This window comes from Rhinolophus hipposideros (genome assembly GCF_964194185.1).
Source record: "Rhinolophus hipposideros genome assembly, chromosome: 12".
Taxonomy (NCBI): Eukaryota; Metazoa; Chordata; class Mammalia; order Chiroptera; family Rhinolophidae; genus Rhinolophus; species Rhinolophus hipposideros.
This window is the reverse complement of record NC_138058.1, coordinates 44395071-44416624: the sequence shown is the minus strand read 5'-3', so window position 1 is coordinate 44416624 and position 21554 is coordinate 44395071. Positions and strand designations below refer to the sequence as shown.

General features: G+C 32.8%; 1 protein-coding gene across 2 annotated transcripts in view; it reads right to left on the bottom strand.

Annotated features, from left to right (window-relative positions):
• FBXO11 (F-box protein 11) overlaps positions 1-21554 on the bottom strand; it is an 81429-nt gene that overhangs the window by 8660 nt on the left and 51215 nt on the right. For both annotated transcript variants that reach the window (XM_081069163.1, XM_081069164.1), the window contains exons 2-14: positions 15940-16067; positions 15707-15788; positions 15178-15322; positions 13780-13909; positions 13017-13100; positions 12801-12933; positions 10984-11090; positions 10787-10898; positions 10598-10704; positions 10377-10514; positions 3005-3222; positions 1976-2061; positions 902-996 (exon numbers count right to left, since the gene is read on the bottom strand). In XM_081069163.1, the coding sequence (XP_080925289.1) occupies positions 902-996; positions 1976-2061; positions 3005-3222; positions 10377-10514; positions 10598-10704; positions 10787-10898; positions 10984-11090; positions 12801-12933; positions 13017-13100; positions 13780-13909; positions 15178-15322; positions 15707-15788; positions 15940-16067 (1565 nt within the window). The remainder of the gene's footprint in view (positions 1-901; positions 997-1975; positions 2062-3004; positions 3223-10376; positions 10515-10597; positions 10705-10786; positions 10899-10983; positions 11091-12800; positions 12934-13016; positions 13101-13779; positions 13910-15177; positions 15323-15706; positions 15789-15939; positions 16068-21554) is intronic.

Below are 21554 nucleotides of genomic sequence, written 5' to 3'. Positions count from 1 at the left end.
TATTTTTCTGTAGCCTCTACCTAAGTTTAAGCTCCCAAAGTTTTTATTTATACTGTTCTTTATGTGGTTTTGTACTTTTAAATATACTATAGTAAGAGTAGTAGCATGCAATTTACTTTAGCAAAAGAATTTCATTTCAGATATATAGCAAACCATAGATCTCTCACTTAGTAACTTATTGGTAAAATCATTTCAAAATAATAAGGTCTCAGAAAACGTTTGTTTTTAGCAGAAGATTAAGAAATGATTTTTTTAGAACTGTAAATAAAAATTAGTCACACCTGTCATTACACACCTTTCAGAAATTAGGATCCTTTATTGTCTTACTTGAATCAATTGTAACAGTTTCAAATACCATGGTGACAGAAGACAAAGGACTAATGCATAGGTTTTAAAATTTTGCAAGATGCTCAATTGTTTCAACATAAATTCAAATGAAAATTGGCTTTTTCAGAAGACAAAAATATTGAAGTCTAGTATTATTAGTATTTTCAGTGATATTATGATTTTACTTTTGGAAAATTTCAGAGATTCACACAGTAGTCACATTGGCAAAATTCCAGTGTAACAAATATAATTCAGACTGCCAATCAGTGTTATGAGTTTAGCTCATATTGCCAATTATAAAGACTTTAACAAAAAGGTTTATCTTCTATGCCTAAATTTTGTCGGTTGATTAAATTTTATAGAACACTACACTCACTATAAAATTAAAAGCCATTCATATACACTGGCAGGGAGAACAAGAGTCCTATTTATCGTCTAGATATTAAAGACAGCCACAAATTCATACTCTAAAAGTTGAATATGGCCTACCTCAAGCTGGACATAATTCTGCCCTCTTCCCCTTTCTTCTCTGGTTTTGATGCATGAGATTCTAGAATCACATTCATTAACTTACCACATAAATCCCACCATGCTGGCCATCATGAATTTTGTTATGTCGAACAATTGGACAACTGTTTGTCCTAATCTGAATTCCTGCTAATGCATTTCCTATTTAAAAGTAAAAGTTACAATGTCAACATATGGATCCTAGTGAAACACAGTAAAAGTGTTACATTACATAGTGTTACATTAAAATTCTTACTAGAATTCTGTGAAATATGTCATATTCAGAAAGATATTTATGGCCCATGAGCATTATAAGATAAAAATAGGGAACTAAGTTAAAAGAATAAAAAGAATTGTAGGTAATATAGGTATAGTGGTTAAGGGAAGAGACTCCTGGCCTGGTTGCATACTTTTGAATCCCAGGAATTTTACCTACTTCCTGTGTGACTTTGAAAAAGTTATTTAACCTCTCTGTACTAAGTGGGGATATTTAATAGTGTCTACTTCACAGAATTGATGTGAATGTTATATTACCTAATTCAGGTAAGGTGCTCAGGACAGTACCTGGCACTGATTAAATTCTAATATAAAGTACTATCAAGTAATTGTGAGCAAAAGAGCAAGTCCAGGGACATATCAGTGTCTAGTACATAGATATCTAGTAACTGCTGAATTAAATTTTCCCTTTCTAGTTAATACACAGTGTATTAACTACCACAGAAATAATTGTTAAACAATGAAACGAATCTAAGGAAACTGCAGATACTCCTTGAGACTTTTGTCTGTCTGTCTATCTATGTGTCTATCCATGTATTTATGTATGTATCTATGTATGTATCTATGTATGTATCTATGTATCTATGTATCTATGTATCTATCTATCTATCTATCTATCTATCTATCTATCTATCTATCTATCTATCTGATCTATATCTTTTCATGCCTGGTACCTGGCATAGTGCCATATACATAGTAGATACTCAGTAAATGTTAAGTGATTAAATATTACAGAAGAATCGTAACTAAGAATTTAAATAAATTGGATCAGTTCTACTTGGATGGTTTCAAACTGGTCCATTTTGCCAATGTCAGGAAGATAGGCCAAGCTCTAAAATTTTATAGAATAAAACCACATGCTTACCATAAATGTCATTTCCTTCAATAAGGCCTCGTCCATCACCAAAGATGTAAACTCCCCCTTGATTTCCATTAAATATAGAATTCCCCCTATAATTATGTGAAATAATAAAAAAAATAAGCATCTATTCAGCAAAGTTTACTTGTTTTATATACTTAATTGTAAAGCCACTCGTGGTCATGAGACCTTGGAAAATTATTTAACTTCTGTGGGCCATAGTTTCCTAATCTATCAAATGAGGGACTCAGACTAGATGATTTCTAAATTCAGTTCTAAGACCTAAAGCTTTGGAAAAGACTTTCAGTATTTGAGACAAAACAGCATTCTTAAAAACTCCGCTTAAAACAGCTAACACATTAAAAAAAGCATTTGCTGAATATTAACAAGACGGAAATCCCATATTCTATTTTCATAAAACCAGTGAAAAGTAAAATTTGATAATGAAAAATACTTCATGGTTTTTGATTAAATTATAATAGCTCTGTTCAATAGTTTTAATCAATGCCTTTCAGTCTGGATCTATTTGTTTCCTTACTGTGGCCAGAGGGAATGGCAGGAACTATTAAAGAAAGGTGACAGCTTGAAGTTTTGACTTTTTGTTATTCTTGGTCTCTCTGTTCAAGAATCTTTGAGATTAATTAGTTTCCTGAATTATTCTATCGGCTGACTTTCAGGAAATAAAAAAATTAAAAAAAAATAAGAGAGATCATTCTGGTTCCAAGAGAAAGTTATATAGCCGTTTTTACTCATCTATAATGCAGTTTGAGAATTTAAAATTAAAATCACAGCATTTGGAATTGTTCATAAAGTAATATTGTGTATGGCTTAGATCACTAATAAAAAAATGAACAGAACACACAAAAATAAACGCAATAGCTATGCTCACTCAGATGCACAGATTTTTACTAGGAAAAGTTATTTTATAGTAGCCAGGTGTCTAGGAAATACATTAAGAGTTAAAGCTATGTATCTTGACTTTTCTTATAAAACAAAGTAAAAAAGTAATTTCCATTTATAATTATATATAAATACCTTATTGTTGGGTCACTATTTGAGGTAATCCATACACCTGCAAAGTTGTTTGCATAGATTTTATTCTCTATGAATTGTCCTCTTCCTTTTTCGTGGACATATATTCCTCCAGTCTGCCCATGATGAATTTCACATCGAACCACTGTGGGGTTAGCATAGGCTTTTACTTCAAAGCCTGCTATCCTGTTTCTGTGTATGTTACAGCTTTCAAAGTAACCCTGAAAAATATCGAAATTAAACCTGTACGGTAAGGCTACCTTCCAAAAAGAAACATTAAAAAAACCTTTTTAATGCACTCCTCAAAATTAAATATCAGAAATGTTCAAAAGAATGAAACATAGATATAAACTAAATTTCAAATGATAAACATAGAAGGAAATGTTTTAATTTTAGTACAATGGAACTACAAATCTTCTAAGTAGTCTGAGTATATTCAAAGCTAGGAAGAAAAATAGGGAAAGATTTATTCAATAAATGCAAATAAATACCATTACCCAATAAATACATATACATCCTTCAACAAAAGATTTATAAATATTGAAGAAAATAAATCCCTGCAGCTTTAAAAATGTCCCAAGAAACCAACTTCTAAAAAGTTGAACTGACCTAAGGACATAATCAGAGACTACAGAAAAAGGAATACAAAATAATTTTCATCTATTTAATAATTTTCATCTAAATAAGGAACTGGTTAAATGTTTCTGAAGATGTATTCTCACGATATACATCATAAGCTCCTGAAGAGAAAGAACTACACTAACTTCTGGAGCATCTATACAGGACTTTACACAAAGCAAGCACTCAAGTAAGATTTGAACTTTTTGTCAAATCTAAAAGAGTTTAAAACCGGATAGAATTCTGAATACTCTAGTACACCACATATTTAAGAAAATGAACCTCTGAGCATAACATTTGGAAGTTTTCAGGTTTCATTTTCCGCAGATAATGTGCAAATTATCTAAAATTTACCTCTTTACATTTGGGTTATAATCCTTTTTTTAAAATTGGGGGATTACATAAAAAGTAGCTTCTTTAAATATAAAAAAGATTTTTCTTTTTTGATTTTATACCAAATAAACACAAATGTACACTGGGTGAATATACAGACTATTATGGCAAAACTGAGCAAAGAAACAAAAACAAATTTAAAAAGAGGCTGGACTAAAAGAATTTAATGTCCTTTTGAAACAATTCAACATTTTTCTGATGTTTTCATCATTGAGAAGGGAGCACTTATTCTCTTAGTCTCTGCCTGGAGTAACATGACATATCTAACTGGTAAACTTGGGAAAGAATAAACTGGGTATGCTCAATTCCCTTTTCCTCATGAAAGTGAGCTGCCCTTAGGGAGCATGCCTTCTGCTACTACTCCAGAACCTCTGCTGGTGACTAAGTGGGTAAACGCCTACTTAATTTTGGGGTTCAGTTAAACAGACCCAATTTGGTTCTCATTCTAAGTTCTATCTTTCCATCTTAACATTTAAGAGTTAAGAAAGATAATATTTCAGCCTCCTTATGTTACTATTTGTTTGGAATGTGGGAGAGAAAGGTGTACTATTTATTGGGCTTCCACGAGGATTCTAGTAACAGGCCTCTTTCATACTATACATACTAGTTAAACATATGGTAGTACTATAAGTATGCTTTGCTATATATTGACTAAACATTATTCAAATGTGGGAATGCTCTCTCTGTTTTCTTTAGGTTTTAATTTTGCACAAGAGTCAACTAGATCCACAAATTTATTTAAGCTAACAGTCCCCTTTCTTTATTTCCCCTTATCCAGAGGCCCACACTTTCAATTATTTTAGCTAGTTCTTTTCATCTACTTCCATTATTTTTAAAGAAAGACTTGTTTTGTTCTATCTTGAGCTTTCAGTTTTAGGTATAATCTCCTATTTTCTTATTATGAAAGATGAGAATTGAGCTCTCCTACCTTTCTATCCTCCATCACACACATTCACACACTGTATTCTTCCATTGTAGTTATGTCATAATTTTGGTTAGATAAGTGTGCTATTTAGGGCTGAGCCATAAAGTATAATTATATATTCTTTGCTGCACAACTTTTTATTTTCCGTGAAATTAGTAATTATCTTATTCTTCTCCTTTGCTTAGATCTGCAGTGATCATCTATCCTAAACTTGCTACCAGCTGTTTAAGTCACCTCCTAATATATTTACATTCACATTAGGTTTACCAGTTTACCTCCCTAAGTATACTCAGGTTTTATAACCTGCTCTAATCTGGACTGGGTTGCCCTGGTCATAGGCGCAAGGTCATTTACCATATTTAGTTTAGATTAAGGGTTAAAAATGTCTGCTGGTTCTATCAACAATGGAGTTTGTAATCTGTATCTTTTGTTTTAAGGTAACTTCTGATAAAAGAAAGCAGCAAAAAATTTTCTTCTTCACGTCTTAAAAACAGAAGCCTCTATAATGCTACAACTGTAATTTTATTATATCCAGAAAGAACAATTGATTAATTTATAGTTTTATAATTTTATAAACTTTTCTCTTTATTATTATTATGGGTTAAAGGGTTCAGTTAATGAAATTTTGTTTTAAAATACATTTTAGTGAAATTCATGTTTTGTTAAGAGATGCCTTAGTGCAAAATGGTCTAACAATGCAGAACTATAAGCAGAATTTAGACAGAACAACTCTGCCTTTTAATATACAAACCAGAAAAGCTCCAACATATACAGAACTTCAAAGGCATGGACATTTTGTCCCACATTATAATGTGATTTATTCCTCATACCAGAAAATACCAGATTGCTAAGCTTCCTCTATATTTAAAATGAAAGCTCATTAACTTCTTGGCTGGCAAAAGCATTTCTAAATTTCTGCCAAACACATTATTGTAAGTCCTTGAAAATTATCATTCTATCAAGTTAAAAACTCAACACATATAAAAATAAAAGGTGACACCAAGCATTTTATTTAAAAATTTTGAAAATAAATATTCTTTATTAAATTTGACAAAGCAAAAGGCATTCAAGAGTTTCTCCTTAAACTCTCCAAAAATCAAAAAAGAATAAAAAACAGGGATAAAAAATATGCTATCTTCATTGACATAAACTTCTGTAACCTCAAACGGATCTATAGAATACTTGCCAAATGCTATGAAATATAGATAAGGAAGAGGAGGGTGCTCAGAGCACAAATGTTACCCTAAATCTTTAGCAAGGTAGTTTCTCCCGAATAACTAAAGGTTCTAATAAGATCTACTAAAGTGATGAGATTTAGTGGCATGAATAGAACATAGGAGAAGGAAACACTTTTCCTTTATTTTGTTTCTATGAATATAACTGGGTTATTTTCACAGAAATAACCTAGGCACAAGAAGTAAATCTAAAGAAAACTCACTACACCAATGTGCAATTTCTATTGTATAATCGTAAGTTTCCTAGCTAAGGGAAACTATCCAAAGTAGAGTAAAAGGAGAAGAGAAAGGACAGCCAGATTTCAACATGGAGAAAATGTCATCTATCAATATGTCATGAGCTAAATTAATAAATTTAGAGTAAATGTCTCAAAAATTTTTACAACAGTTTGGCACTGCTATGACATTTTAATTTTATTTTACCAAAATAACAGTCTGCAATGGATTGAATATTTAACAAAAAGAATCAGGGAACTGTGAGCATTGATAGAAAATTATTTTTAGGAGATTGGCAATTGTGATTATGTGAAAGAAAGAGAGAATCCTTACTTTTTAAAAATACATGCTGAAATATTTACAGATGACATGATGATGTCCGGGATTTCCTTCAAAATAATCCAGAGAACAAGGAAGAGCATAAGGAGTGAGTGAGGAGGTATAAATGAAACAAAACTGGCCATGAATTGAGTTGTTGAAGGTTGAAGATGGGTATGTGGTAATTCATTATACTATTCTACTTTTATATACGTTAGAAAGATTCCATAAAACAAAAATACATTTAAAAAATTAGAGATAAAACCAACTGGAAACAACACAGAAAAAGACAAAACTATGGAGACACAGATTTGAAGAAATCACACAAAACTTAAAGGAAAAGAACATAGATACACAGAAACAGAAATAATAGAGAACACAGCCAAGTTTCTAAAGAAAGGAACATATGGAATAGAGAAATGGTAAAAGTAAAATACATTAACAACAAAACCCACATACAAATACAGAAGCAGAAAAGCACATCTCTACTAGAAAGAAAAAACAATAACAACAACAATTTTAATAATCTCAGATTCTCAGGCACACTCAATCTTAGAAATGTAAAAATGACTGGAATTCTGAGGGAAAGTACAGGTATAATCAAAATGGCACTCAGCCAAGTTAAAAGGTAATTGGTAGGCATTCTCAAGTGGCAAGAATTCAAGCTACAATATCCATAAACCCTTCTTTTAAAAATAAACAAAAAAAAAATGGCTAGATGACAAACCTCACCCATACCAAGAATAAATCAAAATAAAGTAATTCAGGAACGGAGAAACTGTGATAAAAGGACTAAAGGCAAATAAATATAGAGTAAACACAGACCAATAACTATAGGAATGTAAATATTATAAACCTTCACAAAATAAAAATAAGAACATAAATAATGAGGTAGAAATAGTTGAAATGTAAATATGTTTATTTCCTCATTTTTTCATAGGGGGAGTTCATACTTTATTCTGAAGTTTAAACATGCAGTTAACAATGAGAAACTCCAAAGTCATACCCTTTTAAATCCTAGAGGTATCTTTTATGCTAGTTATTTTTTATAAAAAATTAATTTCTTGAAAATGAAATAGAAAATCTTTTATGATTCATTCCTATGAACACAAAAATTTAGATTTTAAGTATGTCACAGACAAGGAAAAGACAATTTCAGAGAACAAACAAATATAAATATAAAGATAGAGGACAATACAGAAAACTAGTTTAAATGTTTATTCTGATGTTCTTTGAAGTTCTACAGAAAACAAGTCAAATTTTAAAAAGGTTATCCAACCAATCACAGGCTACCAATACAAAGATTAGCCAAAACAATACATTTAAGTCCTTAGTCAATGTGGTGGATAGGTTCTTGGAAACTGCAACTTTAAGCAAAACTACATAAAACAAAAACAACTTTACCACAGGCTAACTGATATAAACAAGAGTTAAGTTCCTATGGCATATTTCTAGTCACGAAAACATCACTAAAATTCTAAATGAAGACTCAAAACACTTGTATTAGACAATGAAGTAAATGTGAGCTATACATACATTTAAGAAAGACTAAAAACAAGACTAATTATTTTCCAACCTGCTTATTCAAGGTGTCGGGTGGCTACAGCCTAATCCAGCAGCTCAGAGTGCAAGGAGGAACCAACCCTTGAAGGATGCTCTTCTATCACCAGGCGTTCTCGCTCTGTCTCTGCCTCTGTCTCTGTCTCTCTGTGTCTCTCTCTCTCCCTCCCTTTTCTCTCAGACTGGAACATGTAGACATACTAATTAACCTAACATGTCCATCTTTGGGATGTGGAAGGAAACTGGACCACCCGGAGAAAACCCACACAGACATGGGGAGAAATGTGCAACTCAGCATCTACAGTGGCCCCAGCCTGGAATTGATTTTTCTTTTCTCATCAACATTATAACAAAACGTTATTCAAGGACCTGCTGTACTTGGAATGGAAGAACATTCTACCAAAGGATTTTAAAGGCTTGTGACACAATACTAAAACAGATGATAGGTTCAAGATATGCTTCATTTTGATACTTCCTTTACAAATCTACAATACCTTACAAATCTCTTTATTAAATCTTAATGGGAATATCTATCTGTAGCATTGCCTAAAGTTGTTGAAAAAAAGTTATAAAATTTATAAACACAAATCTTAAAAACAGAAACAAACTGTATTAGTGGTGTATGATGAGGAATAAATTATGATGAACTTTACTAAGTGACCATCATTATAGGTCTTTTAAAAATGACATTTGCTCTGGTTAAAATTATCTTGGAACCTCAAATCATTTGTGAGTGAGACTAGAGGAATGCATAATTATGATACTTGAATTGTATGTAACTCTAGGGCAAAGTCCAAAGCCAGCACAGGCAAAGAAATACTAGCATAGTATATGGCTTTACTATACTAAATGTGCAGTTCCATTACAAAATAAGCGTCTATTTAGGAACTATAACCAATACAGGCCTCTAGGGGAAGGCAGAGTCTCAATAGTCTTATGTTTTCACATCTTCCATACCTTTGCCCAAACTCCAGATCTACCACCTCCTTGGACAAAACAGCTAAAATTTGCAACAAAATGTCAATTTCTTTATTCCAGCTGGAGAAGGGCAAATGGTCATCTCCAGTCTGTTGTTATCAACAGAACCCATGCTATAGCCTGACTTGTAAGCCAATTATTTTTCTCATATTACAATTACCCCAGGAATGATGATGAACTGGATAGTCTGAAACTGTTTAGGTCTATTTATAACTAGAAAAAAGGGTACTATCCTCATGGTCTAGTTCAGTTTCAAAAGAGTTCTGCATTAGGGTTTTGGCACAAACAATGAAAATTTCCTTCACTAACTGATAATTTGCATATGTGAATCGAATGTTTCTAATACCATGTAATTGATTACTACCAGGTAATGGCAATAAAACTTCATCATAACCCTATGTGACACCATCACCACCTCCTCTCCCATTGCTAGCTCTTTATCAAAAAATGTTGCCAACACTGTACTAGGACTTGAAAATTACCTCAACAAAAATTAGACATTAAATGAAAAGAATACCTGAATAGACACCCAAGAACATTATTTTGAAATAGTGACCTAAAAGAGCTCAAAGTCGTGTTTCTAGAAAATTGTATAAAATGACATAAAATATTTATAAAACACAATATCATCCATAAAGATGCCTAATTAACTGCAGTGTTAACAGGTTTAGAACTGGTATTTTATCATCACTGTATCTCTTACTAAATAAAATGTAAGTCAAACTAATGATGAAACCATTACTTCTCAATGTGCAGTCAGTTTATAAACAACCTGTATTAAACTCATTTGTAGTGCTTATTACAAATGTATATCCTAGGTCTGATCCTTGAAAATTCTGATTATATCTGGATGATTTTTATGCACAGAGTTGAGAAGTACTGGATTAGACCTTATTCCCCTCAAAGATCACATCAGTCAATACCCTAAGGACTCCATCTTTTCTACATGTATATAATGTTAAAGCCATGAATTTACAGAATAAATATTGCATACTGATTTCATATAATGTTGAAATCTCTTTTAAACCTATACTTTTCAATTCAAGTAGTTTGGTGATGAGAAAATGCTGAAACCTATCTGAAATTTAACTGATATGAGGTCAGTTTTTCTATTAAGAATAAATGTACTTACCATGCCGTGATCAAATGTGAACACACCAACGTCACGTCCATGATGAATGTGATTCCGTCTAATAATTGGGTTTCCATGATTTTTAACCCAAATCCCTGCTAAAGCATTATTGGAAATTTCATTATCCTCATATATTCCCTACAATAATTAATCAGAAATAAACATTAGTAGAGCTTTAAAAAAATTAAAGAAGAAAAAAACCCACAAAATTAAAAAAATACCTGTGCATGATCTGTTATATAAAGTCCAACATTTTCACAGTCGCTGATATTACAGTGCTTGATAGTGGGACATGCTCCTTGACCACTAACACATACTGCAGAGCCAACTGTGAGAAAAATAATTTATTTAAAAACCTACTGGGCAACACAGTGACTCACTTTATAATAAACCATAAAGGAAACACTAACCTGTACATGTACTTCGGATGATACAGTGATCGATAATAGGGCTACAATTTACTGTAATTTCTAAGCAGTGGTGTGCATTGTGATGTTGAGCAGATTTGTCATCAGGGTTAAACTGAAAAGTAGAAATTGTGTTTGAAATAAACAACCACTGTCTTAAAGATTTCAACATACATATTTTAAATCTTAACATCTCTTACCCTTATTGTCATATATCCAACATAAGCATCTTCGGACCCTTCCATAAAAACAAAGGTTGAATCTCTAGTGTTTTCAATTATAACTTTGTCTGCTACTTTTCCAGGTGCTGTGGAGAAGATATTTTAAAGTATGTTATCTTTATCAGTCAGATGAAATGGAAATTTAAAAATTACTTTTTTAATCAGTAAAAATACTTTGTCACAAAATTAGTAATTCAGTAGAACACTTTTTATTGTTTTTAAGTTGGGTACTTGTTTTGGAGGGAGAACTTCTAAAAAGCATTGAGCAGAGAGGATTAATACTCATTTTATCGATGACTGTTTCATTGGCCTTTACTACAGGCAGTCATATTTATGGCAGGTATTATTTGAGTATCATTATACTCAAATCAACATATAATAATACTTCTAAGATTCAATTACAAGTAGTATTTAATATCACATGTAACGGCATATTAAAAAATGGTTTCTGGTGGAAACAAAAATCACCAGCAGCACCAGAAAAAGAGGTTCAGGGAGAGTAAAGAAGGGGACAATGAGTAGGAAGAGAAAGAAACGTCTTTATTTAAACTTATTTCCAAAACTGGCCTTGACTTTAAAAGTAATAAAAATCAATAGGCAAAAATTTATTACACCCTTCCCCCTTAGTCTTCATGGTAGAAATGGGGGAGGAAAGCAGAAGGGGCAGTAAATGCAAATTTCATTAACATAATTACTACCCATCTTAAAAACGTCTATGTACTGTATTCTTTAAAAAATCAAAACAAATCTTCAAATGACTGGATAGTGTTCAATAAATATTTTATTACATGTATTCTTAGAAACTTGAGCATAAAAATAGCTTCTAAATAGTTCCAAAATGTTTAAAAAGCACGTTTCATTAAAAGCATGTTTCATTAAAAACACAGCAATAAAAACAGTAGCATCTTTCTTTTCAAATAAAAAACAAATATTTTTCTTTTCTTTTCTTTTTTTTTTTTTTTAATATTTTTCTTTTCTTAATGTATAACTAAGGCAGTTGGACAAAGTACTGACATTAAGAAATATACACAACTAGGGCTGGCCTGGTGGCTCAGGTGGTTTAAGCGCAGTGCTCCTTACTCCAAGGTCGCCGGTTCGATTACCCCATGGGCTAGTGAGCTGAGCCCTCTACAGCTAATTAGATTGTGAACAATGGCTCTCCCTGGAGCTAAGCTGCCATGAGCAGCCAGAGGTCATCGTGGGCTGCTGTGTGCTGCCGTGTACTGCCAGGAGCGGCCGGTGGCCAGCGGCTGGTGGCCAGCTGCCAGCGTGAGTGGCTGGCAAGAGCTGCCGCGGGCTGCTATGTGCTGCCATGAGCACATAGGTGGCCAGTGTGAGCGGCCGGCAGCCAGCGAGAGCTGCCGTGAGCTGCTGTGAGTGGCCGACCAATGACCAGTGACAGAGTGGCTCAGTGGGGGGAGGGGGGGCGCAAGGCTCATAATACCAGCACGGGCCAGGAAGCTGTGTCCTATACAAGACTGAGAAACAATGGCTTGAACTGGCTTAAAAAGGTCTATGTAGTGTATTCTTAAAAAAGGTCTATGTGCTGGGGTGAGGGGAGGTAGAAAAAAGGGGGAAAAATATATATACACATCCAAAAATGAAATAGATACACCTGTTATTTCTGAACACTGTTTTCATTTCCATCATATAAAATATGCATATTTACTTCTATTATTTCCCACCATTAAGGTATTATCAAGGGTCATCTGAATTTTAAGTCACTAGCATTTTATAAACCCATTATGTAAATAAATAAAATGTTAAAATTCTAATGACGATGCATTTCAAAATACCTGCACCAATCATGGTGATTGGAGATTCAATATATATCCATTCATCAGTATATATTCCAGAATGAACAAAGATAAGTCCATCAAAATGAGCTTCTTGTACCCCACCAAGGGCATCTTCAATTGTATCATAATACTACAAAAAAAGAAGTGTCAGTATAGAACAGAGATTACCAAGATTACCATTTTAAGTCTTATAAAAATACAGATCAAACATACCAACATATTTTCTCTTCCTTTATATCTTGCAGGGTTACTGTAGAAATGTTCAGCAAATCCTGGCTTTACATGTGCACCTTTATACTAACATGTCAAAAAAAAAAAAAGGGAAAAGAAACATTATATTCTAAATTAATTTAGCACTATATGAACATTTTAATAAAATATTCATCAATTATTCCAATTAGTTTTCTATCAGTGCAATGTAAAATTTGGAACAACTTATGACTCAGTAATATCCAGTAAAAAGGGACACAGTTTTTCAATCTCAGCACTACTGATTTTTTGGGACAGATCGTTCTTCGTGGTGGGGGCTGTGCTGTGCATTGTAGGATGGTTAGCAGCTTTCCTAGCCTCTACCAAATAGATACCACTAGCATCCTTTTCTCCAGTTGTGACAACCAAAAATGTCTCCAGATGTTGCCAAATGTCCCTTGTGGAGCAAAATCACATCAGTTGAGAACCACTCATAAAAGAACCATGTGAAAATTAAGCTAAATGTGAAACTTTGCAACAACCACTGAATACTAATAATTTAAGTGTAAGTTCAAACAGACCCATAGAAAGTGTAACTGCTCTGAGGCTACTGATGTTTACTGCCACTGTTTAAATTATTATAAGTATGTCAGTAGTGAAAAGAATTAAGCACTTTTTGGTGATCAATTTTCATTGGCTTGAAACCCTGAGTTTAAATTTTTTTAAAAAGGAATTTTTATTTACACATATATAATATAAATCAGTGTTTTCTATTTCTATTTCATACCAACTGCTGGAAACTCTCCTTCCAGGGATTTGGATGCTCATATTCTTCTGGATTAATCTGGTAGAATTTGCCGGGTTCAGGATGCATCATAGGGCGGGTATATTCAAATACTTCCATATATAATCGTTTCCTGGAGAGAGAAAGGAATTAAATGAGTTCTTCATAAAATGTCCTTTAAACAACTACAAAAAATTATTGGAGGCTTCAAAAACCTGTAAGAATATAAAAAACAGAATTTTAAACGTAAAAATATATTTTTTTGTCTAAAAATATATAACTGCATATAAAAAATAGTTTACTACTCAAAAAAATAAAGTATCGATAAAAAGGGGGTAGTAAGCCACCCTTACTGTAAAAGCCTGATGCAGTTTTTAAAAAGGACAATTTTCAATAGAATACTTCAAACTTAACTCTTCTTATATCTTCAGTTCATTTATATCCTATCATAATCATCAAATCTTAGAAATGGTGTGATATAGTAACTATAATCCCTTCCTGTACAAAGCAAAGTGTTCCTTCTGTTCTCCATTATCCTTTTCCTTACTAACTCAAATATAATTTCCTTTCTTAAATTTAAGATATATACCTTATTTTTAGCAACATAGAAGCTGCTGTACAATACAGAAATAAGTCTAAAGAGATAACCTATACTTTCAATATATACATTATTAATTATTTACTATATTTCCTTCCAGTCTTTATCTACAGATAGTTTCACTTATCACAGTTGTGATTTATATAGCATACAAAATTTTGTATTCTGCTCTTTTCACTTTTTATAACATAGCATTTTCCCATGTTATTAAAAACTCTGTAAAAATCACTGTTCATGACTATTCCCCAACCCTCCAAGTAGACATTACATTGTTCACTTAGTCCATTCCCTTAGTGCTAGACATTATTTCCAATTTCCCCCACTATTAACTATGCTGTTATGAAAAATCTGTACACAAGGCAAAAAAAATTTCAGAAGTGGAATTGTTGGCTCAAAGGACATTCATATTTTAAGGTTCATGAATACAACTATCAAAGTATTTCTCAAAAGTGATGTACATAACCTACATTCTCACTAAACTATCAGATTTAATTAGTTAGCTGTTTAAATTGACTTAGTTCTAGTTTTAAAGAGCAATTAAACGAAAAACATTTCACAAATCACTCAGTTGCTATTAACTTATGATAAACAGCAGAGAAAGCACTTCATTTGTTGTTTTTTAAATATTACCTAGAATGACCACTCACATTTGTGGTAAACTGGTAACTTAGAATTTATAAGCAATCTAATTTTGTTCTACTTAATTGTAACCGCCAACTCACACTTCAACTTTCCTACTATCTTTAGCATTCTGGACAGCAAATAATGTATCTCAAGATAATAAGAAATAAATGTTCACTTACCACAAAATTGGATCGTTAGCAAGCTCACTGAAGCGTTTACACACACAAGCTGCTCTACAAAGATCCTGTTCCAGCAAGTAAGAGAAGATTTTTAGAACCACTTCATCTGGAAGTTTCTCCTGAAGATACTGTTCAGCAGGTGCCGCTATAAAGAGATTAGCAAACAAAATATATGGAATCTATTTATCGTATTAGCAATGACTTTCTCATTATTCAAAGAACGTATTTTTCATTTTATCTAACGAATAGCTTTCATAGATGACACACATTTATCTTCTTTTATCTTTACATAAGTATTCTTTCTTTTAGCTATTATGTACCATTTCAGAAACTGGTGAAAATACATAGAAAGTATTTTTATGTAACGAAGTCAAATAGGGAGACATCAGAGTTGTCGTATTTATTCTGTCAATCACTTTCTCAATCCCAAATGCAACACTAAACTACATTTAATTTTAATTTTTTGGTATCAAACAAAAGTTTTTAAAAATTATTTGACCCTATCTCTTAGTTTTCCCATAGGAAATACCTGACAGATCTTGTGATTTTCCAGATACTCTTGCACGTTTTGCACGATGACCAAAGTTTTCTGTAGTTGAAGTCGAGGCACCCTTCAAAAACAAAATGAAAACTAATTAGTTTATAATAAGCAAATATTTTTACCATACATAATCATTACTTCCACAAAATGATGATATTCTCTTTTTTGTATGTTTCCTAACTATTTAATTACAAAAAGAAAAGCAGTTACATTTAATTTACCTCCATACTGCTTTTTGTAGGACACGCTGTTCTTTTCGGCAAAAGAGTTTTTCTACGAAGTTGGTATGGACTATTTTGTGCACCAGGACCTGATTCTTCTGCAACCATATCTGCAGGCACATCATCATCTGTTATAAACAAAAGCAATATGAAAAATGACACCCATTAAAAAGAAAGTTCTATGGATGTAGTGAACTTTTAAAAAAACTTTGTAATTTTTTTTTTGGGAGGGGGAGGGAATACAACTTTTATATAAAATTCCAGATGACTAGATGATAACCATCTGAAAGAAAAGTTGGACTTCTATTTCATTCACTTCAAAATAAATTTCAAAATAGACCAAAATCACTAGAAGAAAACAGAAGAAACAAATTATAATGTTAAAGTGGAGAAGCTCTTTCAATGTATGACACAAAACTTGGAGGACATTAAACAAAAAGGTGAGGAGGATGTTGACCTGATGAGTACTACATGGTTAGAGACCAAGAGGGTTGAGAAGGACAGCCTGGCAAGAGGAGTCAAAGTCAAAGCGGGATGAGGAGGATGTCCATGGAGAGGGACAGCTTGGTTTAGGATATCAGATATCAAGTAAAATGAAAAGGGTGTCCACATAGAGTTGATTGGCGCTCAAGAGGGGAAAGAAGGAAGTATATGTGGGGGAAAGGAGTGGGGCATGGGGGAGAGCGGAGGCCTGGAATGAAGAGTCAGACGGAGCAAGGAGAGAAGGCATCACAGAGGAGAGGGGATCGTAGAACTGTTAGACTGGTTACATGCAGTAGAGGGATTGATCAAATAATTAAATAGGATAATGGAAGCCAGGTTTCTGGCAGAGAAGAGTTAAAATATAAAAGCAGTGACACTCCAATAGCAATAAGCATGACTAACATTTGGATCTTGGCTTCTGAATAATGTTTTCCATAAAAAAATAGGGGCTCCCTAGAGAAATGGCCAATTCCAGGTTGGGGGAAATACAAGTTGAGCCTGGAATAGCTTGTGGAACAAGAAAGTGGTGAAAAAATGATGAAGACATATAAAAGGACACACAAGTCAGCCTGAACGATCATCCACTAGTAAAATTATGTTGGAGCATCAAAATTCATGACAGTAAAGGGATTATAACCCACTGAAGAAACAGCAGCTCATAAATTCATACTGCTATAAATGATTAATTTCAAAGTTTAGATAGGGAAGAGGATGTTTAAAGTACTTCCCCCACAAAATACTTATTAAGTAGAAAGGGAAAAACAGTAACTCTATAGTAGAGATGCCAATCAGTCTGTCTTAATCAAGTGATCAAAGTAAACATCATTAATAGGACAAATTGAAACTGGGTGCCACTTGAGAGCATACAAGATCATAGCGTCACCTCTATGATATTCCTGACAAAGGTACATAACCTAAATCTAACTGCAAGGAAATGTCAGACAAATCAAATTTGTTCTAATTTGTTTTGAATCACCTTTAAAACTGTCAGTCATGAATCAAGGGAAGTCTGAGGAACTGTTCCAGACTGAAGGATACTGAGGAGATATGGCAAATAAATGTAACATGTGGTTCTGAACTGGATAACTGGATCCTTTTGCTAAAAGGCCATTAGGACAAATACTGAAACTTGAATGGGGTTGTAAAGATTAGAAGACAGTAATGTGTCAATGTTAATTTTCTGATTTTAATAGCTTGTAGTATTGTTATTTAGCAGAATATCCTTGTTTGTTGGAAATATAAACTATTAGGAGGTGACAGGACAACAGGCTGGCAACTCACTCTTGAAGTGTTCAAGGAAAAAAACTTACTTGTACTGTATTTCTAACTCTTCTCTTAAGTTTGGATTGTTTAAAAAGAACTAATAAATTTGAGTAACATATAAAAGTTCTGCTTGGAAATGAACACCTCAAACATAGTCAAAAGAAGCAACAGAATTAGGAAAAAATATTTGCAACACATGTCACCAAAGGGTAATAATATACTTATTATATCTGAGTGCTGACAAATTAATAGGAAAAAAAAAATCAATAATTCAATTTAAAATTGGGCCAAGGCAAGGACACAAACAGATAATTCAGAATTAAGGAAATAGAAATGAAATGCTAATAGAAATTATGAGTTTTTTTATGTAGATGATCAAAGTTCAAAAAGTTTGATCACATTATCAAAGGATAATATGAGAGAAAAAACAGTTCTTAATTGCTCTAAGAAGAGTAATTTAGCAATAGCTATTATTACTTAGTGATTCCATTTCCAGTGATTCTGCAGCTGTATTTACACATGTAGGCAAAGCAGTATGTACAAGAAGATATTTATTGCATACTGTTTGTAATACTAAAGGGTAATAATCAAAATGTTCATCATAAGGGTTTGCTGAATAAAAAACTATGGTGTAGCTATGCAACAGACTATTATGGGGTCATTACAAAATATAAAGCAGTTCTATATAGACTGACAGGAACTATCTCTAATATATAGCATGTTTAAAACTCAAAATGCATAGAACAATGTGTTTCGAGTGTGAGGTGTGTGTATAGTTTAAGGATATACATACATATAAACGTACGTATATATTTACTCAACATAAACTCCAGGAAGGCAGGGAGCCAATTTGAAGAGGTTCCAATGACCAAAAATGGGACAATTTGAGCATCAGTAACAATAACTGGAATGAACTAAAAGAAATATATTTTAAAAATATGTATTTAAATCGGTGAGTTTATGATGATACTTAAAAAAAAGAAAAAAATGGTTACTTTGAAAGATGCTAGTGAAAACCAACTCATCATTTTGAAAACTGGTAAATAGTGGAAAATAATCAAACAATTATTCTTCCTCTTTTACATAAACGGAAACACCAGGTAATCAAGTATTAGATGAAGGGAAAGCTACTCTACAGAAAAATTCTAGCAATAAATGAAGACAAAAATAAGAAAAATTTGAGAACTCTAATAAAAGTTAATGGATTTAACCGAGTATCAATAGTAACTAATATCATAAAAACAACAACCAATAGACTTTATATATCTCCTAATGAAAGAACACACCACCACCTATGAAGTTTTGACAAAAACATCAAATCTGAATCTCCTCAAACCTGTAACAAACTCTACAAACAATAACAGTTTCTTCAACAAATAAATTGCATGGGAAAACAATAAACAAAACTAAAGCATATTGTTTAAGAACGCACACTTTGGTATTAAAATTATTCTTAAAAAAACAAAAAAAGATTATAATGTAAATAAATGCCTTTTGCGGGGAAGGAAAGGGTTATAATTGGAATGGGGCACATAAAAGTATTCTGCAGTGGCTGGCAAAGTAATATTTCTTAACCTGTTGGCATTACAATACTAACCTTATAATAATTCAACATTTTAACAATAATTTAACAAATTTCTTTTATGTCAGTTTCTCTACCTGGCTATATTTTACAGTAATAGAGGTATTTTCAAAAGGTGGTTGTAACAGTACACTATTTTAAAAGAGGTTTTTCCAACAGCAGACCTTGGGCAAATTATTTAAGCTTACATTTTCTCACCTATTAAAAATGATAACAGTATCTTATAATTCACAGGACTGCTAAAAGGATTTAAATGGAATAACATGGAAAACACTCAGCAGTATGCCTGGCTCACATTAAGAGTTCAATAACTGTTTTAGCTTTTATTTCATTTAAATGTTATTCTATTTACATCACTCAAACAAAACTTGGAAAACCAAGCAAGTGTTCTATATACTACACTGTAGTCGGAATACATAGCAAGTGTGAAGTGCCTGAGTATTTGTGGGGTCATCCCTCTGTAGTTTAATATGCGGTTAATTTCTATACATTTCACGTGTACTTGAAAAGGACGTCTACATTCTATTTGTAAAAGTTTAAACATATCTAAAATATCAAGTCTGTTAATTGCATGTTCAAATATTCTATGCCTTTTACTTCTGTCGGGGGCAGTGTAGTGTCTGATTTGTACACTGGCTTCTGAAAGAAATGTGCTAAAACCTCCCACTTTATCTGTAGGTAGTCCCTTTATTTTTATTATTTAAATTTTTGCTTTGTATACTTTGAGATGTTATTTGGACACACAGGTTCAAGGCTTTTATTTCTTCCTGGTGAATTACTCTTTTTAAGCAACGGCTCTCTTTATGCTTAATAGTGCTTTTTGCCTTAAAAATCTATTTTTGGCTGATAATATTTTCCTAACAGCTTTTTGTTTTGTTTTATGTCACCCTAGTACCTTTTCAAACCTGTATTTTCAACTTTTACTCTTGGGTCATGTACATTTTAAATTTAGTTCTTCTAAAACCATTTATTGCTAGATTTTCTTTCCTTTTAAGCCAAAGTGAGAATATCTAATTGATATTTAACCCATCTAAAGCCAATGTCCATAATTATATTTTTAAATTTTCCCATCCAAGTACTAACCAGGCCCGACCCTGCTTAGCTTCCGAGATCAGACGAGATCGGGCACGTTCAGGGTGGTATGGCCGTAGATATATTTTTAAATTCTAAAAGTTGCTTTGGTTCTCTTTTTCGAGTCTTGTTTCCTTTTCATACTGGCCTGTTACTTCATTACACTTCATTTCCTTTTTTTATCTTTTAATCATTTCACACACACTTATTTTATATTTTCTTTCAGATTGTTCTATCATTGGACTTTTACAAAATCTATGCACACAGGTAGGGAAGTTGTTTCAGGTCCTAGGTCGCATGCCTGGTCTCAGTGCTACCACTATTTTGAAAAGGCCCAAGGCCACATCTCCTATTCCCTCATGTGCCCTAAAATTCCACCCCCAGACCTGTTAGGACACATATACAGGACCAAACGGCCCCTGTGCTATTTTATACAGCAGCACCAGTTCCTACTTACTGCTTTGATTTGATTTCTCTCATTTCTGGCACCTGGGAATTTCTTCTCTTCTTTCCTTCCTTAGAGTTTAGCTATGCATTTACAATTTTGCTCTTGTTTTGTGTTACATTTTAATATGTTCATAGTAAGTACGCACGTGGGGGTGATATATACCTCTCAGCTTGGTTTATGATAGCAGTCGGTCAGTCCGTTTCTAAAATACTCAAAAGTACATTCTCAAACTTTTCATCCTATACAATCCTCTCACCCCACTTGCACTCCTGTTTAAAATCTATAGATATTATTATTACAGATACCCACCCACCTGGAATCCTTTCCTTCTCACCATCAATAAAGCAAATATTAAAGACTAAAAAGTAAGAAATTTGGAGGTAATAACAGAAAAGAAAAGGTGTTGGTTAAGTCAGCTGCAGTCTGAACTTCACAGCAAATAACTACATGAATCTATATGATTTGAATCACGCCATGCCACAATAACCTCAGCTTCTCATTCATAAACACTGTCCTGCTCTAAAGCATTCCAAGTTCAGTTCTAAAAGAACTATATTAAGCTATTATTTATGTTAAAGTAAAGAATCTGTGCTAAATTTCTTTCCAGTTCTCGTAATAAATTACCACTGACTGTTCAGAGAGTAAGGTGCAGTGCCAGAAGGCATTTATTTACAAAGTGGTCATTCTGAAAAGATCACTTGGCCATTATTGTAATAAGAAGCAAAGAAAAAAGTTAAAAAAAATCTCTAGTCATTAGTGTTCTCATCC